At 40.8% G+C, this 23,210-nt stretch overlaps 4 protein-coding genes across 5 annotated transcripts; all 4 read left to right on the top strand.

Annotated features, from left to right (window-relative positions):
• The first annotated feature begins 915 nt into the window (after window positions 1–915).
• Window positions 916–12,196, top strand: LOC131883856 (venom serine carboxypeptidase-like). Of its 2 annotated transcripts, XM_059231455.1 has the most exons (12): window positions 916–1,074; window positions 3,042–3,183; window positions 5,328–5,592; window positions 5,659–6,064; window positions 7,303–7,565; window positions 7,950–8,083; window positions 8,202–8,470; window positions 8,555–8,807; window positions 9,158–9,439; window positions 9,578–9,712; window positions 10,529–10,692; window positions 12,015–12,196. In XM_059231455.1, exons 3-12 carry the CDS (start codon window positions 5,409–5,411, stop codon window positions 12,034–12,036), a joined length of 2,112 nt encoding a protein of 703 aa, XP_059087438.1. In that variant the 5' UTR covers window positions 916–1,074; window positions 3,042–3,183; window positions 5,328–5,408; the 3' UTR covers window positions 12,037–12,196. The 2 variants fall into 2 exon arrangements, with proteins under 2 accessions (XP_059087438.1, XP_059087437.1); XM_059231454.1 differs by lacking the exons at window positions 916–1,074; window positions 3,042–3,183 and adding an exon at window positions 4,718–5,213.
• A 119-nt stretch (window positions 12,197–12,315) lies between these two features.
• LOC131883858 (uncharacterized) lies at window positions 12,316–13,628 on the top strand. Its single transcript, XM_059231456.1, has 5 exons — window positions 12,316–12,551; window positions 12,627–12,810; window positions 12,878–12,945; window positions 13,020–13,198; window positions 13,283–13,628. The coding sequence occupies exons 1-5, from the start codon at window positions 12,461–12,463 to the stop codon at window positions 13,583–13,585; spliced, it is 825 nt and encodes a 274-aa protein (XP_059087439.1). The 5' UTR covers window positions 12,316–12,460; the 3' UTR covers window positions 13,586–13,628.
• A 1,799-nt stretch (window positions 13,629–15,427) lies between these two features.
• LOC131883226 (anti-sigma-I factor RsgI6-like) lies at window positions 15,428–17,669 on the top strand. Its single transcript, XM_059230644.1, has 5 exons — window positions 15,428–15,678; window positions 15,889–16,223; window positions 16,287–16,459; window positions 16,978–17,217; window positions 17,280–17,669. Exons 1-5 carry the CDS (start codon window positions 15,450–15,452, stop codon window positions 17,602–17,604), a joined length of 1,302 nt encoding a protein of 433 aa, XP_059086627.1. The 5' UTR covers window positions 15,428–15,449; the 3' UTR covers window positions 17,605–17,669.
• A 3,111-nt stretch (window positions 17,670–20,780) lies between these two features.
• LOC131883922 (anti-sigma-I factor RsgI6-like) lies at window positions 20,781–22,712 on the top strand. Its single transcript, XM_059231531.1, has 5 exons — window positions 20,781–21,048; window positions 21,318–21,652; window positions 21,718–21,890; window positions 22,069–22,308; window positions 22,372–22,712. Exons 1-5 carry the CDS (start codon window positions 20,820–20,822, stop codon window positions 22,694–22,696), a joined length of 1,302 nt encoding a protein of 433 aa, XP_059087514.1. The 5' UTR covers window positions 20,781–20,819; the 3' UTR covers window positions 22,697–22,712.
• Window positions 22,713–23,210: the final 498 nt, after the last annotated feature.

Raw genomic sequence — 23,210 nt, 5'->3', positions numbered from 1 at the left:
TGAGAACGTTTATCTTTATAAAAGTTACGAAGGATGTTAGCATCAGTTGACTCTGGAGGACTTTTCAGAGAAAAATCACTCCAACCAAGCCACTTGAGGCTTTGAACACATATTGGTAGTTCGGCAGCAGGGTGTCGGGCTGATCGACTTTTCTTGCGTTTCTCAGTTTCAACCAAAGGAGACAAACGAGCCATCAACTCACTGGCTCCCGGAACTTGATTTAGAGAATCACGTAACTAAATGTGTCCAACGCCGATCCCCATCGCAAACACCAGGCAGCTGCGAGGGAGGCAAAAAAATCTCAGAAATCTCGGGAATGTCGCTTCTCTCACTAGCCCTCTAGTTGACTCTACGCAACCTCTCTTGCTAGTTGCACCGTGGATACCCTAAACAAGAGAGTTTTACAATTTTAGTAATGGAAAGGGTCACTTTTAATTGGGAATGTCAAGGAGTTGTTATGAATTACATTGAAGAAGAAGAATAGAAACAAATGATGACCCAGAACGATTCCAAAAATCATTCGTTTCCAACAAACTGGAAATATCTATTTAATTTGAATTATTCATAATTGAAACCCACTTTTGAAAAGGACCAATTCTACAATCGCCTTCGTATTATTTTGCCCCTTTATCAGCATCCCTAGAAATTCAATATAGAAAAGTTATCAGCCATGTTGACACATTTTCTAGAAAATTACTTTGGAGGTCATATTTGGTATGAAGGCAAGGCTAATTTTTGTTAAGTTTTATGTACAAGTGGTAGAGAATCACCCAAATTTACTATTGTTTACATCTTGAGAGGGGGAAGCATACCATCCCCATTTTCAGCAAAAAGTAATGCTCAACGACAAAGCCCAGATGGCACACAAAATTGTGGCAACCCTGCAAAACAACAAGATTAATTAGTTTTAAGCAGAGACTCGTTATCTTGCGCTTTCGCGGAAATCTTGTTTTTTTTCGGTGACAGATTGTGAGTTACGCTTTGCTCTTTTTCCTGACAACTCTCTGCTTACATCAAACTCCCTAGAAATGCGCAATCCAAACCATGGGAAGACATGACATCTCCCCATTGCATGTAAGTAGCTTTCCCAAGAAATCGCCTGTAATCATATTGTACAAAGCACATAAAATGTTAAGACAAAAACATTTTTGAGATAAACGTGAAACTAGTTTAAAGAGAAGCTTTGATTTTGGTGAGTGTCTAAAAAAATGTCAAAAACCAGTTCAAATACAGGACTCGACAATGTACAGGAGGCTCACATACTCACTCCAATCCGTCATATTTGTAGATCTTTCGCTATTTCTTGCGCTTCCGGCAATGTTTTGGGCACTTTTTGCCTCCGCTCATCTCGGGATATTGAATAGAAGTGTTCGCAAGCCCAAAAACTTCGTCATTCCTTGATATAGTTCTTTTCATTGACAGGAGGTAGCGCCCTCTGCTTTGTCTACGTAGGTGCGGAAAAGCAAACGTCGAAACGGGAAAATGCGCTTTATGATGCCAGACTTTATCGAGGGATTATTAAATAAAGTATTTCTTGATTAAGTACTGTGACACAGTGAGAAAGTCAACACGTCTTTTGGGAAACCTTTCAAATCATCTATGGGCAAGTTACGGAACGATTGCCAACTACTTTGCAATCATCATTTCCAACAAATTGTATTTGAAAAAGCACAGCTTTATAAGTCTTTGGTGACTAACTTCAAAGACATCATTTTTACTAACCTTACATTTAACTTTTTAGCACAATTTGATGGAAGAAGATAATGATAAAGAGTTGCTGGTATGCTCTAAGTGTATAGTATATAGCTCTCTGTTTATTCCTATTTGGATGCCAAAAGTGTTGGTAATTTTGCACTTTTTAGGATTTGAAAGGTCTCTCAGAAGTGTTGGTGGTCTATTTATGGTGTTAGAATGGATCAGTCATAAGTTTCCCAGCGATTAATACCTTGTTATGAAAATTAGGCATCTTAGAGCATATTCACGTGTTTCTGCGTTTTTGTATCCGCAGCAACAGGAAGGAGAGGAGAATGAAAAGGACTATAGCAAATTTCAGATACCTAATGTACTTTTTGAAGAGTATTTTATTGACTAACAAATCGAGTTTAATCGTCCTCTAAAAAAAATATCAAAATTACCAGGAAACAAGCTATCAAGACTGTGAAGATCCCAAGCATGAACAACGTGATCCTCCCTGATACTTACACTGTGCCTCGACAAAATTCAACATTTATTTGAAGTTGCTGGATTATTTGTGCAAAAGTAATTCTCATATTAATGAGTGAGGGAAAGTAGTGCGTCGCTAAAGGCACCTCGACCTTGTTCATTTTGTCGAATTTTGAGGACCTATCATGGGTGTTTTTGAGATTGTGATATTTTTCTTGTCTTATCACTTAACTCTAGGCCTGGATACTTAGTTAAAAAATCTCACTAGCAACTTCTTCTTGGCCCACTTTATGGTGCATATTTCACCCATCTCTTATTATTACGATCCATCTTGAGAAGAAGCTGTTTTATTTGTTTTCCAATGTTTTGACCCTTTGTACTCTAAGACTTTTTTGTAAGTTCCAGACCATTAAGATCTCGGTTTCCCGTTTCGGTCATGAAAAACCTTTTATAGCATCTATTTTTCTACACTTGTACTATACCTTTGATCATTACACAAACACATTTGGTCAGATGAATGCAATCAGCGTGTATACCATCAAGTTCTTGATATTTTCTTCCAAGTTTGGTTAAATATGAGGCTTGACTCTTTTACGCTGCCCATCTGCTGTAGCCATAAAAGTATCATTTTTGCAACTCCGTGTAGTCATAAACGATGAATAAGTATTGCTTGTAACATGGAAAGTGCATTTCTTCAATAACCGGGCTTTGCAAAACCGTCGACAAAGGAACTCGTTGGGCTACCAGTATGTACAAATTTGAGAGCAATCAGAGAAAATTGTCTTCATTCTTTTGACACTTTCCTTGATGTGCAATCTACCTATGATATAGAGTTTCCAGAGACAAAAGCAATATCATCAAATCATCTGCATTTTCAGTTTGCCAATTCCTCTTTTATACGAGCGCTGATCATCCCAATCCAGAGGCCATGGGTTCGAATGCCGGTGCTGTCGGACTACGATGCAACAATAGTCACGTTGGTTGCCCGACTAATTGGCAAACCTGCAATCATTTCTGAGGGTGAGGTAACGCTTTGGAACCTTCTATTCGATGCAGAGCGCAATATCTTCACTGTCCTTATGGTTTCCAACTTGTGGTCTAACTTTGGAACAAACAAACTTTTGTTGCCCGACACATGTTGATATATGACAACTTCTGAGCTCTTTTCACACGAGTCAAAATACTCTACCTTTTCAAATACATTCTAGATAGGATTTATAAAATACCGGAGCCGAAACTGAAGAGCACGATAATAAAGGACGATTTTAAGATCGTCCCGTCCTTTAGTCATGTTCTTTTTCATCTATCTGAAACTTTAAATCACACGATTTATCTCTCTCCGCTGTATGACTCAATTGGTAGTAACCATAGGAACATGCCTTCAATATTACATCATTATTGGGCTTTCGGTTTTGAATAGGCATTTTTTCGGTCCATCCCTAATTGTTCTCTGGTCGTGTCTTCGTATTTCTTTCACTAAGAGCATCAAGACTAAATTTTGGCCCTTGAGAACTTCCCCAATTTGAGTTGCAGCTAATCAAGGCTTTCATTTGTGGTCTTTGGGTAAAGCTAATCTGGTTTACTTTGATTGACTTAGAAGCCTCGAAGTTAGAAAGAGTCCGCAATAAAGCCCCCACTTGGTCCGTGGAACTTTGGATGGAAGGGAACACTTTATGGCAAAATTTGCTTTTGTAGTGAACCAAAGTTGGTCCAAATTTCATCAATTCAAACCCAAAACTTACAGAACAATTTCCTTTCTCATTTGAGTTGTCAAGAGCTCTAATTTTAAAATGTCAAAAGTTCAGTTTTGGGATATGGTCACAAATAGAAGATATTGGCTATGACGCTTTCCAATATGTATTTTATGACTGTTTGAACTTGAGCAGTACCTCAATGTTTTTAAACTGATTTCAAGAACCAGATTGGGGCTCGTTCTTTTGTGTCGACGCAAAATAAGATTTATTTTGATCCTAGAAATAGAAGAATTGATATAAAAAAAATGGACCGAAGACTATCGTTCAAGCCCAAAATACATATATGTGTTTTGACAGCATGTATGGTTAGTTTCGTGTTGTCAAACAGAAAAAACAAGAATTCAACGATCAGATCATAATGCCTAAGACAGCATTAAGTTTGTATTGGCTACATTTAATCAAAGGGCTTATTTTGTTCCTTTTTCTGAAGGGTTTCCCCTCAAAGTAATGTTTGAGCGTCCCCAAGGTTCAATCTCAATTTCCTGTCGCCAAGTTGGAATACAATTTGTTTTAGCCCAGTCAGCGATCGTTTGATAGTGGCCCATTTCCACCTTTCCATGAGGATCCACCACGATGATGATTATGACCCATTCCAAGTTCTTTTTATCGGCCTGACTTTTGGACCTCCCTGAGTTCCGCGCCCCCGGCTCCCCGGCCCCAGCCCCCTTTTGCCTCCTTTATGGCCGTGTTCTCTTCTCGATCCTGCTTTGGAAGTCTCTTGAATAAAGGATGCTTCGAATCTGTCGCTTTGCCTCCCGTTTCTTTTCTCGCCGTGCTTTGGGTTCCAAAGGGAACCAACTCCACACTGAAAGCGGAGAAAAGATAGATGAAACGGCGGGATGTGTTCCTAGACAGACCGAGAGATGAAAGGAAAAACGTGAGGAATGCTGCATTTTCACGGCAGCCAAAAGTTTCTCACTTGACAAACAATCACCATCCGAGACGCACACGCCCATAAATAGAGACATACATAAACACATCTACGCCGATATCTTCGGTTGGTTGGTTTGTTTTTTGTTGTTTTGGAGTCAGTGAATCTTCTCCCCAAACAAAGCCCAGTTCCAAATATGAGACCCCCAAATTTGTGCGGAATACCCTAAAAACCATGAAGGATGGCCCTTCAGCTTAGACCTTTCATGTCCACTTTGGTTTAATAAGTGCGGAGTGCTTCCCTTTTGCGACGATGGCATCGTGTCCACAGACAATGGAAGTGAGAGCGGAACTAAGTGAGCGTGTGAGAGAAGGATGGAACACTTCTTCTTGTGCTTGTTCCAAGTTCTTCTTGTTTACCTTCGAGTGAGTGATCTTCGTCAACCCAATCCTACTAGTCCCATATCGACTTTTGTTTCGAAGAGATCTCTGTCTTTTTGGGAGGTGTTGTGTCAATATCTGTAATGAATCGGCTTTCAGACTGCTCCATTCCAAGGCATCAACTCTAGTTCCAGATGAGAGGAACTCTCAGTGACAATTCCAGAGCTGAACGATCCAAAGATGGATACCAGAAACAAGTCGAATGGGTCCCTCAAAGGCGATGGTCCACTCAATTACAGTCCTCCCGCCTCACCCAAAGTCTCTCATCGAGGGGTTAGGAACATGTTGAGCTCAGACACAAGTGGAGAGAACAATGCCCAGACTAACGTTTGCCAAGTGAACAGCTTCACATCATCGTCCATAGGTAAGATAAATCGAGTCTTGGGATTCCATGACGATGTGTGCCATGACGTGTTCCAATTCTTTGCAGACACCTCTTTCGATCCTGGTCTGAACACGTGTGATAGCTTCTTGTCTAGTGGAACAGACTATCTTTTAGACGAGACCTTGACCTTCAGAGCTTCCTCCGTCAAGGACAATCGGACGCATTCCGGGTCAGGAAGTGCGGGCGGAGGTCGTCTCACGGATGCCGCCGTGGCCGTTTTGGCCAACGGCCTGCTGAAATCCACGTCCTCATCCACGAACCCTTTGGGCAATCCTACGAACCAGCAATCTTCTTTCATTGTGGAACACCGAGATCCGGGCAAGTCTTGTGGGCCCTGCTGCCGGAGACCGTGCTCGGGACTCATGTTTTGTGGTTGTGTATCCGTGATTGTCTTAACTGTGATAACGGCAGCTTTCTTCGCTTTTTACACGGTCTCTTCACCAAAATTACGGTGAGTGCCCAATGAAATGATGAGTGATTGAGATGAGGCTCTTTTCTGTCTTTGTCCTTTGATGTGTTATTTAAGCAATTTTTTCCGCAATCGGCCAAGTTCCAATGCAAATAGTTACTGAATAGGATTTTATTGAAAGGCATTTCTGTTCCGACCAAGTTCTAGTTTGTTACGAACTAAATGGATCAATAGTGATTTCTCAAAAATAGTGTAGAGAAGAGCTTGAAGTGGGCAGGAATTTATAGTTTTTGTCGACTTTCTCCATCTGGTCAATTTGCACTTTGGGGAACTTGACTGAAATGCAATTTTCGTATGGTTGTCAACCGCAATGCATGTCTATTGTTTATTGCACAGATAATTGATTTAGTGCTATCCTTTACGATAAAATGAAGATAGCAAAACCACTTTAGTGTCAATTCATGGGAAGGTATTACCCAAACAGTTTGTTTGGAGCGTGGTATGATTCGACATGTTGCCGAGATATTTAATCTAACTCTGACTGAAATTACATCATACCCTTTAATGCCCTTGCTTATATTGTAGTTTTGGTCGTTGGTGTACTATAATAAAAGAAGTTCTTGTTCGAGACTTGCAAACGATTATCTCCAGTCACTTTCCCAACAAAAACACATTGACATTATGAATTATGAACAATGAAGAGTTTGTTTGCATTTAATTTTTGTAGACATTGCTGAAACCAACTTGTTGAGACCACTTTGTACTTGTTGAGAACAAGATTACCTTTTCCTAAGTTGTTGGCATCCATGCCTGAACCAAATATGTAAGATATCTACATTTATATCAAAATAGGAGCAATACTCTATGACTTAAACATCTGGTTATTTCAAAAGGTGAGTGCAAAGAACGTCAGATTTTCAATGCTGAATTGGACGTCTTCATTTATGAACATGCTGTTAGCACGTATTCGTATAAAAATGAAAAGGATAAGCAAGATTACTTGCGTAAACGACCAACGTTTGTTCCTCCAAAGCCTAGATAAGTCCTAATTTTCGAGCAATTAATTTCTTCGTATAAGACTGGCATGGCCCTTCCACGTACTCGTGAACATTCGGACCAAGGGTTCCGTAATTCAAGCGTTTTCTTGGTAACCACACTAATCCGCTCTACAACATACATATACCGCAAACGTCTTAGACAGGGGGAACAAGTATTCGACTTGATGCTGCGTAAAAGAAAATCACAATCGGTCTGAAATGACATCTAGCGAACATTTCCAGTCCAAATATGACCACCGTGGAACCTGTCCTGCGTCAGAAACGGCGTTGCTTTGACATCTGCGAGCCCGATGATGTCAGGTTTCGGGATGACAAGCTCATGAAACCTGTGATTGTCCACGATGGGATCAAGCCCATCACCTACTTTTTGTACCAGTTTCCTCATGAGCCCAAATTTGGACCCGAGGTGGGTGATCCAGCCTATCTGACTCCCTACATTCGGAGGGGAAAACTTCAAGAAGGACGGGATCGCGCCAAAGTGAAAGGTAGGCTATTGATGATGATGATGAAGATGAGCACTTGACGTTTTCCTCCATCATTACTCGCTGGGATCATTTTTTGATTGCGTAGCTTGGAACTTTAAACCGCATATTTCAGTTTTTGAATACCTCGGGTAGACGGAAAGTTTGAGGAGAGTAATACTGTAGGTTGATGATTGAGGATGGAACATTTCTGGAATATAAGTTTTTTGGCACTCTCTCGATTGGTCAATGTCTGCCAAGAGGTCGATGGCGGAACGTGGCTTCGTTCAATTGGAGAAAGTAGTTGAAGGAAATCGTTCAATTGGGTTCACGCAGATACTAGAACGAATGAACATGGAGTGCTGTCAAAAGCACATTTCGCGATCTGATTTGAATTCCGTTCAATAGGACTGCCTTGGCCAAAATTGGAGAGCTACGCCGGGTTCCTCACGATCAGTGAGCAATACGGATCTCATTTGTACTTCTGGTTCTTTCCCTCAAAATCCGATCCCAGCAAGGATCCGGTCATCCTTTGGCTTCAGGTACGTGTGCAAGGTCGGATTTTACGGATTCAAGAATGGCTCATTCCCCCAAATGGAACAGTGACCTGGCTGGCCTATTCTCAAAGATTGGCAATCTCCCTCTTTTTGGTACCTACAGGGTGGGCCTGGTGCAACATCCCTGTTTGGCTTGTTCAAAGAAAATGGCCCCATAAAGGCCTTCCTGGGCCCCAACGGTCCCCAATCGGAGCTGAACCCATATTCGTGGAACCGAAACGCCAGCGTACTCTACGTGGACAACCCTGTGGGGGCGGGCTTCAGTTACACGAGTAGTGATTATGGGTACCCTAATTACGTGAATGAGTCCTCGGACGACTTGTTCATCGCCCTGCAGCAATTCTTCACGCTATGGAGCGATTATGCGGAGAGGTACGTGCACCACGACCCAAGAAACTGTTGGCGGGAGTGAGTTGTTTTTCATTAGTCAGCCACTCCAACTCTCTTTCTTGGCAGGGATTTGTACATCTTTGGTGAGAGCTACGGCGGGAAATACATCCCAGCACTCTCTCATCGCATCCATTTGAGCAAGACTGTTCCCGAGTACGCTGGACCCGTTGATCTGAATCTGAAAGGCCTCGGGATCGGAAACGGTTGGATGAGTCCCGCGGATCAAGGAAAATATGCCAGTTACCTCTACTTCCATGGTCTATTGGACCGGAAGCAATATCAGACTTTGGTCGAGAAAGAGGAGTCTCTAATAGCTAAGGTATGTAGTACGTACGTACGTACGTACGTATGAATGAATGTCCGATAGCTTCTAACGCCTTCATTGCGTCGTCTACAGTACATACGGTAGATACACTCACGCATGCGCGGATGCAGAGCACTGAGCTTGTTTTGTTGTATTTTCAGCCTAAGAGATAGAGAGGTCTGTGCTGGCATCAACCTCTTACTGTACGTAGTTGTGCTCATAAATAATGAAACACTATGTGAGGGACTGGCCATGCGAGCCCCTCGAATGGAAAAGTGCTGCACTCAAACCACTCCAGAGTGGCATGACCATTTGATAGACTCTCGGATTTTTTTCCCTTTCCTGATATCTTGTCGACTTTCCAGATCCTAAATGAGGAATGGTTTGAATCGTGGAGGGCGTCCGACAATCAGTTGCACTTCATTTTGGAGAGTCTCAACTATACCAGTCTCTACGATCTGACCCGAGGTCAGTACCGACCCAACGCCATGGACTTTTGGCATTGGATGCAACAACCCCACATCCGAAAAGCCATGAATCTGGGCAATCGAAGCATGTCCGATGGGGTGGATATCTACCGATCCATGATTGAAGACACGATGCAATCCATCAAACCAGAGCTGGCGGAAGCCATTGAAAATTACAAGGTTCGTCGTGTGCCTCGAGCAACTTGTTCCAACGTGATTTCGTTTCTCCATGGACAAAAACTTGGATCCCGAATGGACGGCGGCCCAGGGCTTTATGGTCCCGTGGAAGATGATAATCGAGCTCTCCGTTTGTTCTAGGTTCTGATTTATCACGGTTCCTTAGACATTATTTGCCACTATCCTGGAGCCGAGGAGACGCTATCGAAGACCAATTGGACGACACGAGAAGCCTTTGAGAACAGTCAGCGGACAGCCCTTTGGTTCTATAATGAGGTAGGCAGGGAACTGTTTCACGGGATGGATGTTTCTTTTGTCCAACCCAAACCCCCTTTACGTAGAATCACCCGATCGACTTGGGATATAGCATAGAGGATATGGGATATGGGGTATGGGATACAGGAGAAAGAGAGAGGTTGGGCATTAGCAAACACAAGATCCCTCTCACGTGTCCAATGATTCTCTAATGAGATTCAGTCAATAATAATAATGAGATTCACCTCACCTAATCTTGATCTGAGCTGCATCAGAAAGACGGTTGTTTGCCTAGAACACTTCCCACGAGAAGCATTTCCTACATAAATGTTCTTTAGGCTGAACCGATCCAGCTCTGGGATTCTCCATAGCTTTGTTGTAGGGAGAGTCACCCTCAATGGTCAAGCTTCAAATTGGTATATTTGATGATGGATCAGATGATCAATCGTGGCAGTTGTTAGAGAGGGCGTTCTATGAGTCCTGCTTGTTTCTGGAATACCTATATAAAGGACCACTGTGGATGTTTTAGCTTTTTTCATGGAATACAACATTCCAATACTGTGAAGAATGAAACACGATGAAATGGAACTTGCAAAATTCCCAGAAAATATTCCCTTTCCAATGTACTACCTGGTCTGACATGCTCCAAAACATAAAAACAAGTATTAGCATATTCAGGAAGTGTAGGAAACTTTTGTTTTCGAAGTTTGTGATTTGAAATTCATAAGGCCTATCTTGTTTTCTTTGATTCAATTTTAGCCCAGTTCTAACATGACACACAACCCTGGACAAATTGAGTAATCGACGTACTAACAAGGCTCATTTCTTATGTGACAGGAAATCGCTCAACGTGAACTGGCTGGTTATCTGAAGCACTATGGAAACCTGAGTTTTGTACTAATTCGCAATGCAGGACACTCGGTGCCTGTGGATCAACCTCAATGGGCCCTAAGAATGGTAGAGGGCTTCATCACTGGAGCCTTGTCGACGACTGACATTGCGTAAGTTATGTATGTTATGAGTGGAGGTCGTGGGATTGGCAATTGGCAATAGCCATAGATAATGGTTCGTTACCAGAAACTTTCAACATCCATTCGCTAGAAAATGAGTTGTCTTTGAAGTGGCCATCAAAGGAATGTTGTTGTGGAAAATGAGGTCAAGGAGAGCTACAGCAATGTTTAGATGCGCCTCTTTTACTTGTGGATATTTGGAGGGGTTGAAATATTGTTATTGATATGCATATCGTGGCAAATAACTCATCTTGAATCTTGATCGAAGCCAGTGCAACTTGGAATGTATTTGATTTTATTATTTATTATTTGATTGAATTACAAGTTGCTTTGTCCACAATAGGGATGCAATGAAAAAGCTCTTGGCCTAAACTGGAACCAAAAAAAGATTATGTTATAAGCTGTGTCAAAACATTCAAGCAGAAGGCAGGAAACATAGGCCTTGAATTTTCTTTCTTTGCAGTGTTTTTGTGTGGACTCAATTGTGGTCAAAGGAGGTTTTCAAGACAAGCCCTTATCGATAGATAAAGTTTTAAGCAAATAGATGAGGCCAATCATGCAAATTAAAGTGTGTTAAAAATTGCCAATAATGCGAAAGTCAGTTTGAGCAAAAGAGGGAGTTGTTTTGAAAATGTTCTCCAGAAGTTATGAAGGCAGATATGCGAATGTACGACCCGAAACAAGTACGAGAACAAAATTGCCAAAACAAGCTTCCGTGGAACATAGTTAAATAAATTACGAAATTCTTGAGAAAGCCGGAGTTTGACAAGTCATTAGAGCGTCTTATTATGCTTTTTGTAAGACCACACACCATGCTCACCCAACTCATTGATGAGCTCCACAGGGGATGTGACTTAGGGTATCTTGTGAAAGGAGAGGGGCGTCATTGACAGAATGTAGGGATCAGTGAGTGTGATTGGCTCGATCAAGCGATGACTTTTTTAACTTTCGCTCCAAATCCTCTGTCAATGGAGGTTTGTTTTGGTTTTGGAGAACAGCCAGAGAATGGTGTGACAGTTAACTGAAAGAGGTCATAAAGAAAATTTCAATTCATTTTTGGTCAAAAACTGCTGATAATTCAAATAAAAGTGCAAATAAGATGAAACGCGTCAAATATGCTTAAAATTGAACAATAGCCAATTATGCAAAAAAAAAAATATTTCCACCTTTTGCACATCATTATTGAAAGACCTTAATCCGAATGTCTCGTTCAGTATTCCTTGAAAAATGGACAGCATTCGAATAGCCATCGGCGTCATCTCATGCTATTTTGAAGAAAGAAATGGATGATAATCATTGAGCCTGTATTTCAGGACGGGAGATTTCATGTTCTAAACCCTTGGAAGGAATCGATCAAAATAGTCGGTTGGCAGAAATCATCACTCTCAAGAACCCACCATTGTCAATACAGTATATTTTAGCATCCAACATGTTCCTTTCCTAATCCCATCTTTTTATGCTGAAGTGCAAATATATCCGTATTTTCTGAACTTGACATGCTATTCCACTCTCATCAATCGACACCGGGGGTCGGTCGTTATCGTCGACGTTGTTGTTATGTTCCAAACTCCGTGCTTGATTGGTCCGGATCCTGGCTTTTGGCACCAAACGACCAATGAGCTTGGCTTCCTTGATCTTTGTAAACAAAACCTGTCTCTGTTGAGGACTGGGTTTCTTGGCAATTCCTCAAAACTCAAGATCTTGAGAGAGCACCAAGTCTTGGAAGTGCGTACAACATAACGTTGTTGTTGAATTAACGATGGAGCTTCAAAGCCGGAAAAGAGGTGCTAAAAAGACCAAAGGCTACCAGGATTATCCTTTTGTCCTTGGCGTGGGTCTCCCGCGAACAGGTAAGGATTGACACGCCGGAGAACTGTATTCATGAACACTGATCGGACTCGAACTTCATTGGAATGGGGGCTTAGGCACATTTTCCTTAAAGATTGCTTTAGAGAAGCTCTTGAATATTCAATGCTACCATATGATCGAAATATGTGGACCGGATGTCATCACTAAGAGGAATGACCACGTCCAATTTTGGAAAGATTGTCAAGACGGAAAATACGTGGCTAAGGACATCATTAGGTTCCTTTTTGGCCATGGATATAGGTGGGTGATAGGATACTATTCTTCAAAAACTTGCTACTGTAACGTGATAGCTTTGTCCTCATTTCAGAGCCAGCACGGACTTGCCCGTGAACTGCTTCTGGAAAGACATCTACCTCAACCTGGACAATGTCAAAGGTGAGAGTGGCTTTTGATTTCTTGTTTTTTCGCATATGAATATGTAAAAAAAGAAGAACATTCTCAAATGTTAGTGATTCTCTCGGATCGAGATCCGGAAACATGGTGGCCCTCCGTTTCGGCCACAATCAACAGTTGGCAAAATCAGGCCTTGTTCAAGTTTCCCGCCGTTATTTCCCTCTCACTCTGTGGCTACAAATACAATTTGGACATGTCGGAAAAGTGCAAGGACATTATTGGAGTTGGTTTTGAGGTAGTGTGGTGCTACTAACTTACTTCTAACTACTAACGAAGACAAGCCAATATTTGTTTCCAACGAAATGGGCCTCTCTTCTAGGATTACAAAACGCCTGAAGAGGCGGTCAAGTTTTACCAAGATTGGGTGGCCAACGTGAAGGCCACAGTGGAGCCCGAGGACTTACTCGTGTTCCGTTGCTCAGAGGGATGGCAGCCCCTCTGCGACTTTTTAGACGTCCCAGTTCCCAATTTCCCTTTCCCAAGAGCCAATTCCAAGGACGAACTTTTGGAGTGCTTCAAATCTTGGCTGAAGTACATGTACTTCTTATTCTTTTGCCTCGTGGTATGGGGATTGGTGGCCATTAGTTTCTTGGGATATGCTCTAAATAGTTATGTTCTGTAATGGCCGAACTGTTCTGATAATATAGATCGATGATTGAAACGTCGCACCGAATTCATCATAATCTGCAGAATGTACTGTATACTGAGACAAAAAGAAACGTTGTTTGGCTCGCGTCTTGAATGAAACTTATTTAGTGTGAGCAACAAATCAAATGGCATGACTGACATACTTCACAATTTTAAACGATCCACTGATTTTTTTATTATTGAATTGTAATTTTACAGTTTTCATCCGAAAATCATGTGAATTCGGGCCCAATTCTGCTGAAACACCCTTTTTGCTGCCTTAAAATGCTAGTTGAGAACTACTTACTCTATAAATTGTCCATATCCCATTATCCTAAAACATTCATGCAACAAGGAAAAGGGCTTAATTTTCTGAACTGCAATATCATCCACAGTAAGACTCACTAGACTCTTATTCTCGGTTTTGTACAATTATCTGCTAATTATTTTTTTTATTCTCAACAACTGACCTCTTAAAAGAGCATTGACAAACATTGCGATTTCATTTTGTTGACTTTAGAAATACCTTGGAACTTCAAAGGTGGGCGTTAGACGGTTGAATTCTAAAGAAAAAAATGTTAGCTTTTCTTCCTGAATAACTTTTTTTTTTCTTACTGAAAATTTCATTGATTTTTAGTCAACGGGTTGATTAACTTACCTTTATTTTTGCCCTCCGAACGTTACCTTTCAGGTCTGTTAGGTCAGTTATCATCAATCTTAGACCTGTCCTTTTGTGTGGATAAAGCTAAATAGACCATTGTGACTTTAGCTGCATATAACACGATGGGCTTATTTCTTGGAGCATGTAGGGTAATTGACCACCAGCAGTCGAAGTAGTGACCAGACGGAAAAGGGGACAAAAACTGCATGCCAAATCTGGGGAATAATAATTTAAAGGTCCTGACGTTTCAACGCATTTGCTTCACTTTCCTTTATTTAGTTGAGGGAACATTTGTCTTTGATATTTTGTAAATCCAAGTGGCTAAAAGCCTCTATACTTAAAAAGAAAAAAACGAACGGTGATTTGATAGCCAAATTGTACTTCGAAATAAAAAGGAAGAACTGGACCTTGGAGATGTAATGTACTGTGGCTCTTTTGTGTCATTTATAAACACCATGTACCTCTAATACAAGCTGTAATAACGACATTGTCATCGTGATGAAAGTGTCATTAATAAAATGAATTTTTTTTATCCCAGTGCCAAATTTGAACAAAATTAACAGTTTTTGGGCTAAACGGTTACTAAGAATTTCACCTCAGTGTGGCCAGTCATAGCAAACATTTTATTTGTAAATGGAACAACGTATTGAAAATTATGATTGAACTGAAAGAATGGGACAGCTAGACAAATTACACTTTTGAACTAAGGAAGACACAACGTAACGTAACTCTGCAGCAAAAATATAAAAATCTTCATGTGATTAAAAAGATTTATGAGGGGAATTGAACTTTCAGCCTGTCAGTGAAGGAAAAATATTACATTGACCAAAACAAAAATGAGATACATTTTTGAGTAAAGATGTATCTAGCAATTCATGTTGATATTTTTCTACACCCGGCGAACTCTAAACCAACTTGAAGATTCTATGCTATTTAGCAAAGGTGGGTTTCTTGTACGTAGCTTGAACACTTTATTTTAGTTACTTCCTTGTTTTTGATGTCCTATATACTCGATTAAAACATCGTCATTCTAAACCTTTTGTGGACAAACAATGGCTGCAAAAATGTCATCTTATCGCCCACTAATTGCCCTGAAAACCCTAATATTTGTGAGCCAAAAAACAACAAAGTTGATAAATATAATCGGACACACGGTATAAAAGTCCATGGTCGTAGTCATGAATCTGAACTCTTCATCATGAAGCAAGTCCTATCAGCTTTGTTGTTTCTGAGCGTGGTCTCTTTGGCCTGGTCTTCAATCTTTCCCGAGGGAGAAACGGAAGAGCAATGGAACCAAAGAATCCAGGCCAAGATTGACAAGAACCGCAAGAGTAACGTCCAAGTAAAGGTGACCTTACCTGAGCATCTTCAAGGCTTGAAGAATCTGAAGCTTCAAGTGAACAACACGAAAGCCAGTTTTCCATTGGGTAAGATCAATCATTGACATATCCAGAGATCAAAAAGGATTATTCTGACAGGTTTACGGTCAGCATAGAGGTCCAAAAAATGTAGACTCTTATAGTTATGACGAATTATAATGTGAAAAAAAAAATATCTGTTCAAGAGCGCACTTTGTTTTGCCTTCCCTATATTTCGAAAGCGCAGTATGACTTTTAATACCTACGATATATATTTAGGTACTGCCTTGGTGGCTGATCGGATCGCTGAGTGTTGGAACAATGGGGATGATAATGCTTACTGCTCATTTGCTCGGGATAATTTCAACTTTGCTGTGGATGAATACGCCATGAAATGGCAGTCATGGGAGCCTCAGTACAATGAGTTTAACACAAATGGTGTGGATAACATGGTCAATTGGCTGGAGGCCAATGGTTTTGGAATTCGAGGACATTGCTTGTTCTGGGATGTAGATGATCCCAGGAATTTTCCGGAGTGGGTTTATGGACTGAGAGGAGCAGAGATGAGTGATGCCATCCATCACCGCATTGAAACAGCTGTACCTCATTTCAAGGTACTTACAATAATGACATTTTTTAACCATGTTGTAATAATGAGTGTGTATTTGTTTGTTCAGGGAAAAGTGGCACATTGGGATGTGAATAACGAAATGTTACATGGAAACTTCTTTGCTGAAGCGACGGATGATCCTGATATCCGTGTTAAAATGTTCCAATGGCTTGAGGAGCACGATCCTCAGCCTGACAGATTTGTCAATGATTATGACGTTGTTCTTTTTGAAACCGATGAGTAAGTTCTTCGAATATCTCGTAATAGATCCGATAAAGAAGGAAACAATCATTGAATTTTGGCGGGAAGCAATGAGGATAGTATATTGAACTGAAAGGAAACATTGTTCACCCAGAAGTACTGAGAGTTCTTTTCATTTCTTTGTACCAGAACTCCCGCACAAAATAATGTATGTGATTGGGGGCAAAATCATAAAGCAAAGGGATAAACAGCTCAAAATAGAATCGGTCTTATTCAAACTCTATCTACTAGTTTAGCCATATCATTGCTATACTCTTCTGAGCATATGAAACTGTTGGGGGTCATGTGTATTTTCGAGGGTGTAAATGTGTGATTGGATGGAGGCTATTTCACTTTATGACTATTCATTTAACATTTAGCTCTTTTAACAACAAGAAGAAATACCCATTTTCGAGAAAGTAAATGAAAGAATGCATGAGGAATATGCTTCTTCTGAGTTTATATTTCCATTTCTAAAGATTGTTGGATATTCATAATTTGGAGTGATTCCACAACAGGTACATCAATCACATCCGGGATTTGCTCGACAGAGGAGCCCCTATCAGTGGCATTGGTCTACAATCACACATGGGGCCAGAACAAATTGACTTGGGAAAGGCTGAGGACACCTTCTTTAGGATGTGGAACGAGTTCCATATTCCGCTGTGGATCTCAGAGTTTGATTGGCAAGGCAGTCAGGGTGAAGATCATGCCCAACATGCTTCTGAATTGGTCAATTTCTACAACCTAGCCATGAGGTAATGCCATTTATAACCTTAGCATATGTAACTAGTGAAAAGATAATCAAAAAATGTCCTAGCAACGAGGGCATGGGCGGTATTATGATGTGGGGCTTTTGGGACCAAGCCCATTGGAGACCTGACGCAGCCATTGCCACTGGGGATGACGTTACGCCCAATGAAGCGGGCTACGCCTATATGGATTTGTACCACAATGCATACCGAACAAACGATGTCTTTTCTGCCAGTGCCAAGACCACCAATGAATTGGAATTCAACTTTCGTGGATTCCGAGGAGAGTACGAGTTCACTTTGGTCAACGAACATGGACGATCAGTTCATAAATTTGGAGATACTTTCACTGTTGAGGAAGATGTCGAAATTCAATGTGACGTTCAAGTTTAACTAAGAAAGCAATAATTTGTTGTAATAAATCCCAACAAACCAACGGAAGTCTGTTCCGATTGAAAGCTTGTGCGTTTGTCAACTTCATATGTAGATAACATTCTTAAATGCTAGTGATTCTCTCGGCTTAGGACCCAGAAACATGGTGGCCCTCCGTTTCGGCCACAATCAACAGTTGGCATAGTCTGGCCTTGTTCAAGTTTCCCGCCGTTATTTCTCATACTCCAGTGAACATAAAACAAAGAGGGACAAAAACGAGTCTAGTGGTTTTCTAATGCAACTGAATCGTTAACCATCAACCAATGCTACTCCACCCAATCAAACAATCAAAAGCAGCACCTCTACAATCAGCAACCATACTCTAACAACCATTCAGATGTTACCCATTCGCTCTAAAACGAGTCTGCTTTGCTTGCTCGCATTGCTCTCTCTAAGCCTTGCTTCCTGTAGGTAACTCCTCTGGTAAACTTGGAAAAGTGCTAGGAAATTATTGGAGCTGGTGTTATTGGAGTGGCGTGCTACTATCATCGAACTATTAACGAAGACAAGTCAATATTTGTTTCCAACGAAATGGGCCTCTCTTCTAGGATTGCGCATCCGCCTTGGCCGTACATCGAACTATTAACGAAGACAAGTCAATATTTGTTTCCAACGAAATGGGCCTCTCTTCTAGGATTGCGTCAAATTTTGTACCACGATTAGCTAGTCAATGTGAAGGACACAGTGGAGACCGAGGACTTGCTTATGTTCCGTAGCACAAAGGGATGGCAGCCCCTCCCCCCCTATGGATTTCCAGCTCAAAATTGTAACATATATACCCTAAAAACTGCAACCAAATTGAATTATTCTTCATTTTTTTTTGGGGGGGGGGCATTCATGTGAACCAAAAATTCATGAAGCGATAAATTTAATGTGATTCCTTGTGGTTTTGGGAGCTAAAGAATTCCAAGATGTATTCCATCAAAACTTAATATAGGGCATTTTTTATCCATTGTGTTCTTTGATAGGAAAACTATCCTGACAACAAAGATATTCAGATAAAAAGTTGTACTTTTCCCCTTAGGTTAGGCCAAATGTAATGTACATTGAATTAAAGGCAAATATTATTGCTGCCTCTTTGCTTAGTGATAACTGCTTTGATTAGTCAGGTGCTAAAGAAAGCACATTGATGCTGAGAAGCTCAGTTTTTTGCAATCATATCTATGTAGTAGGACTGCGAAGTTAAGTTGTCTGATTATTCGACCTCGGAAAAATGCCTGTTGGCCAAAACATTTTCTTGTATGTTGGGAGAAATACGAAAAGCTCGAATTGAAAAAATACAAATGAATGTTGCTCTCATGACAAAATGGTTGGTTTTAGCCCCTCTTTGCTGGGTTAGTTTTTCGGTCACCAAATGCTAGGCACACAATTGGGCTAACTACAAAGGTAATCTGTCCATTGGGTTTCTTCATTTCATTCGCAAGAAATTGAGATTTCTTTCTTGCAATGTTTGACACTAAGACACTTTTCAATTCACGCGGGATGTTATGGTATACAGGGTTGATTTTATAAGTTGTTACAGAACTTGCTTCGGCATAAGTGACTATATGGCTGAACCATTTACTTTCAAAATTGGTGCCCCAATTGCCAGCGGCATTGGCTTTGCATTGAAACCATTGCGACGCTTGTTGAACAACAACTTTCGAAGGACGGAAGTCAAGGTTAGCAAGTCATTTCAAGGGACACGACAGAGCGTGCCAGCGGTGAGGCTGACGGTGGGTGTTTCCTGTGCATATTTTTGGTCAAGAGCGATCAATTTGACCAATCTTTTGTATATTGAAAGGGTGTTTATGGAAAAGCCTAAATCCAGAATCTAGTGTATCTAGAGCAATTTTCAAAGCGGCAATACATGCTTTTGCTTGTAACATTTTATCCCGTCCACCCTGCACAATTGATTATCTTCTAGAGTCTAGGGCTATTGCTTAGAGCACTTTTGTGATATTTTTTTTGGTTTGAATTAAACCCATGACGGCAGGTAGACTACTTCAACTGAAGCTATCTTTTGCTGACTTACCAGCACGGAAAAAGAATTAAGAAAAGGGTTGAAAACTTCTGTCTGAGGATTTCATACTTCAACTGATCATCTTGCACAGAAGTAAATAAAAAAGGTCCCAAGCAAGAAATAAAAATTAAGAAGGCAGCAGATGAGGACCCAAATGAAAATAAAAGGACAAAAAAGTCCGATAATTGTGAAAAATAGTGAAAAAGGGCGAAAAAGAGACGATACGTTGTTTTTAACTTGTTATTCGAGGGCCACTGATTGCACTACACTAGCTCCTAGTTTTTATAGACGTAGCAAATCGCCTTTGCTGAAAATCAGGATCAATAGATATTGCGTTTTCGTTCTCTTGCTTTCTTGGATGGCGAAAAATCGGAGCATTTTTTCCATTCTCTCCAAAAAGTACCTTACTTTGCAAAAATAGATGTTGCTTATTTGAAAGATGAAGAGTCTTTTTAGAAAATTAATCAAATATCTGTAATTATATCTGCGATTTAGGTCAGCCATTGTCCCTTACTTCCAACGTCAGACAGCCCTAACAAAATGGGGAAAGGGCACGATAGATTGTTAAATAAAATATTCTGACATTCCATGACTGCAAGTTTTTTCCGGCCATTGTGTGGTCTGGATCACTAATTATATACAAAATTTGATACAGTTTGCCAAAAACAACTAAAACTCAGTATAATTCAAAAAAGAAAGAAATGTTCAATCAGCCCAAAATTTGGTAGAGGCTACTTGAGAAAGCGCCCACAAAGTAAGACAATATTTTGTGTAGTGCAAGAAGCCAAGAAGAATCCCATGGACGCAAGTTACGAGTTCTTCTCCTTTTGAGAAACGAAAAATGTCCCTTAAACCATGTACATTTCGAGACAGAATTGCTTTGCTCAAGGCCTTAATTCATCAAGAAACATTTGGTAACAAATTAATCATTTATTACATTTCACTAAAATCGTATTCGTCAATGTCTTGGAGCGTCACTAAAGAAATAGCCATAGACATCTAGCACTGGCCATTCTGAGGGCAAATAATAGATGCAAAAATGTCATCTTATCGCCCACTAATTGCCCTGAAAACCCTAATATTTGTGAGCCGAAAAAACAACAAAGTTGATAAATATAATCGGACACACGGTATAAAAGTCCACGGTCGTAGACATGCATCTGAACTCTTCGTCATGAAGCAAGTCCTATCAGCTTTGTTGTTTCTGAGCGTGGTCTCTTTGGCCTGGTCTTCAATCTTTCCCGAGGGAGAAACGGAAGAGCAATGGAACCAAAGAATCCAGGCCAAGATTGACAAGAACCGCAAGAGTAACGTCCAAGTAAAGGTGACCTTACCTGAGCATCTTCAAGGCTTGAAGAATCTGAAGCTTCAAGTGAACAACACGAAAGCCAGTTTTCCATTGGGTAAGAGCAAATCACTCTTTGGAATCCAAGGATAATTCGATTTGGGTTCATGGAGATGTATTAATAACACTACGCTTCTCAAATTCAGTGTCTTTGATATCCATACATTGGGAAAATAACAGGCACCGAATGCAAGATATTTTTTCCATTCCATCTACCAATTTTGAGCTTTTCAGGGTGCCCGTGAATGTTCTTGATACTTGATGGGTTTGAAGTGAGAGCCATTTTGCTTCATGGGCATAACATAATTTTCCAACCTAATTTTTCAGGCACGGCTTTGGTGGCCGATCGGATCTCCGAGTGTTGGAACAATGGCGGTGATAATGCCTATTGCTCGTTTGCTCGGGAAAATTTCAACTTTGCTGTCACTGAAAACGCCATGAAGTGGCGCCTATGGGAGCCTGAATACGATAACTTTAACTCATATGGCGTAGAAAACATGCTCAAATGGCTTGAAGCCAAAGGTTGGGGAGTTCGTGCCCATTGCCTTTTCTGGGATGTGGATGACAATCTAAATTTTCCCGATTGGGTCTATGGACTTCGAGGACAAGAGATGATCGATGCCATTCATCATCGGATTGACACAGCTGTTCCTTATTTCAAGGTAAAGCCATGGAACTATTTCATTCCGTTTCCATTAGTCCAATGAATGATCAATTTTTGGATCAGGGGAGGGTGCAACATTGGGACGTGAATAACGAAATGTTGCACGGGAACTTCTTTGCGGAAACGACTTACGATCCTGACATCCGTGTCAAAATGTTCCAATGGCTTGAGCAGCAAGACTCGCAGCCTTCTAGATTTGTCAATGATTACGACGTTGTACTGTATGAGACCGATGAGTAAGTTTGTCTAATATCACTAAATAAGGTATAACAGATGGGATCTAAACTTAGAAACTCGAAATGAAAGACCACAGAAGGGTAGCAAATTGAAGTAAGGTCAAAACCAAAATGAGACTTGACCCTCCTCTTGTTTCGGTCTTTTTTCATGAGTAAATTTGAAGTAAACATTTAACAGGTATATCAACCACATCCGCGATTTGCTCAACAAAGGTGCCTCAATTAATGGCATTGGTTTCCAATCTCATTTGGGGCCAGATCAAATTGACTTGGGAAAGGCTGAGGACGCCTTCAACAAAATGTGGAACGAGTTTCATCTTCCCATGTGGATCACAGAGTTCGATTGGCAAGGTAGTCATGGTGGAGATCATGCCCAACATGCTTCTGAACTTGTTAATTTTTACAACCTGGCCATGAGGTAAAACACCATCTTCTATTAAAAGGTTATCATCCGAATCTTAATTATAAAAAAAATACTTAGCCACGAGGGAATGGGCGGTATTATGATGTGGGGCTTTTGGGACCAAGCTCATTGGAGACCTGACGCAGCCATTGCCTATGGGGATGATGTCACGCCCAATGAAGCGGGCTACGCCTACATGGACTTATATCAGAACTCATATCGAACAAACGATGCATTTTCTGCCTCCATGAGGACTGCTAATGAATTGGAATTCAATTTCCGTGGATTCCGAGGAGAATACGAGCTCTCTTTGGTCAATGAACATGGACGATCGGTTCATAAATTTGACGAAACTTTTACTATTGAGGAAGATGTCGAGATTCAATGCAATGTTGAAATCTAATAAATAAATGATTAGATACGGACTAAACAATTTTAATCAGCCTCAAATTAGTTTGGAGGCACCCAATTTCTTTTCGCCAAGAATTCCTGAAAATATTTGGATAGTTTTGTAAGAAACGAAACTCTAAGCAACAATTTGCAAACCGCAGGCAAGCAAGTCTTCACGAACAATCTAGAAATCGATGTTTTAATTACAAGTTCGATCATCATTTTGGTTTTACCAGTTCCTGTAAGCCACTCGACAAACAAAACCAGGGCATCATCAATGAGTTTACTCCTGAATATATGCATAAAATTTGACAAAACTCGGGCGATAGCTCTGCAACACGGGAGGAATTTTCACCCAAATGGTTGCCAAGACCTAACATGGAATCTGTGCGTCCCAGTAAGGTTTTCAATCAAATGTGGTCAATGTTTACCCCTCAGAAATTTGGATCACCGGGTGGCCCCTTCAGTGGTATTCCAACACTGTCGACGTCAACACGTTCATGTTGGGACGAAAGATTCCATTGACA

The sequence above is a fragment of the Tigriopus californicus genome, chromosome 7, assembly GCF_007210705.1.
Source record: "Tigriopus californicus strain San Diego chromosome 7, Tcal_SD_v2.1, whole genome shotgun sequence".
Lineage (NCBI taxonomy): Eukaryota > Metazoa > Arthropoda > Copepoda > Harpacticoida > Harpacticidae > Tigriopus > Tigriopus californicus.
This window is presented reverse-complemented; position numbering and strand designations above follow the sequence as displayed.

Excerpts from the sequence above, each read along its gene's own strand:
- LOC131883856 (XM_059231455.1), top strand. The coding sequence starts at position 5,409 with ATGGATACCAGAAACAAGTCGAATGGGTCCCTCAAAGGCGATGGTCCA. Across the intron at positions 8,808-9,157 it reads AGGAGTCTCTAATAGCTAAG|ATCCTAAATGAGGAATGGTT; the intron begins GTATGTAGTACG and ends TCGACTTTCCAG. Across the intron at positions 9,713-10,528 it reads CCCTTTGGTTCTATAATGAG|GAAATCGCTCAACGTGAACT; the intron begins GTAGGCAGGGAA and ends CTTATGTGACAG.
- LOC131883858 (XM_059231456.1), top strand. The coding sequence starts at position 12,461 with ATGGAGCTTCAAAGCCGGAAAAGAGGTGCTAAAAAGACCAAAGGCTAC. Across the intron at positions 12,552-12,626 it reads CGTGGGTCTCCCGCGAACAG|GCACATTTTCCTTAAAGATT; the intron begins GTAAGGATTGAC and ends ATGGGGGCTTAG. Across the intron at positions 13,199-13,282 it reads TTATTGGAGTTGGTTTTGAG|GATTACAAAACGCCTGAAGA; the intron begins GTAGTGTGGTGC and ends CCTCTCTTCTAG.
- LOC131883226 (XM_059230644.1), top strand. The coding sequence starts at position 15,450 with ATGAAGCAAGTCCTATCAGCTTTGTTGTTTCTGAGCGTGGTCTCTTTG. Across the intron at positions 15,679-15,888 it reads GAAAGCCAGTTTTCCATTGG|GTACTGCCTTGGTGGCTGAT; the intron begins GTAAGATCAATC and ends ATATATATTTAG. Across the intron at positions 16,460-16,977 it reads GTTCTTTTTGAAACCGATGA|GTACATCAATCACATCCGGG; the intron begins GTAAGTTCTTCG and ends ATTCCACAACAG.
- LOC131883922 (XM_059231531.1), top strand. The coding sequence starts at position 20,820 with ATGAAGCAAGTCCTATCAGCTTTGTTGTTTCTGAGCGTGGTCTCTTTG. Across the intron at positions 21,049-21,317 it reads GAAAGCCAGTTTTCCATTGG|GCACGGCTTTGGTGGCCGAT; the intron begins GTAAGAGCAAAT and ends CTAATTTTTCAG. Across the intron at positions 21,653-21,717 it reads CAGCTGTTCCTTATTTCAAG|GGGAGGGTGCAACATTGGGA; the intron begins GTAAAGCCATGG and ends TTTTTGGATCAG.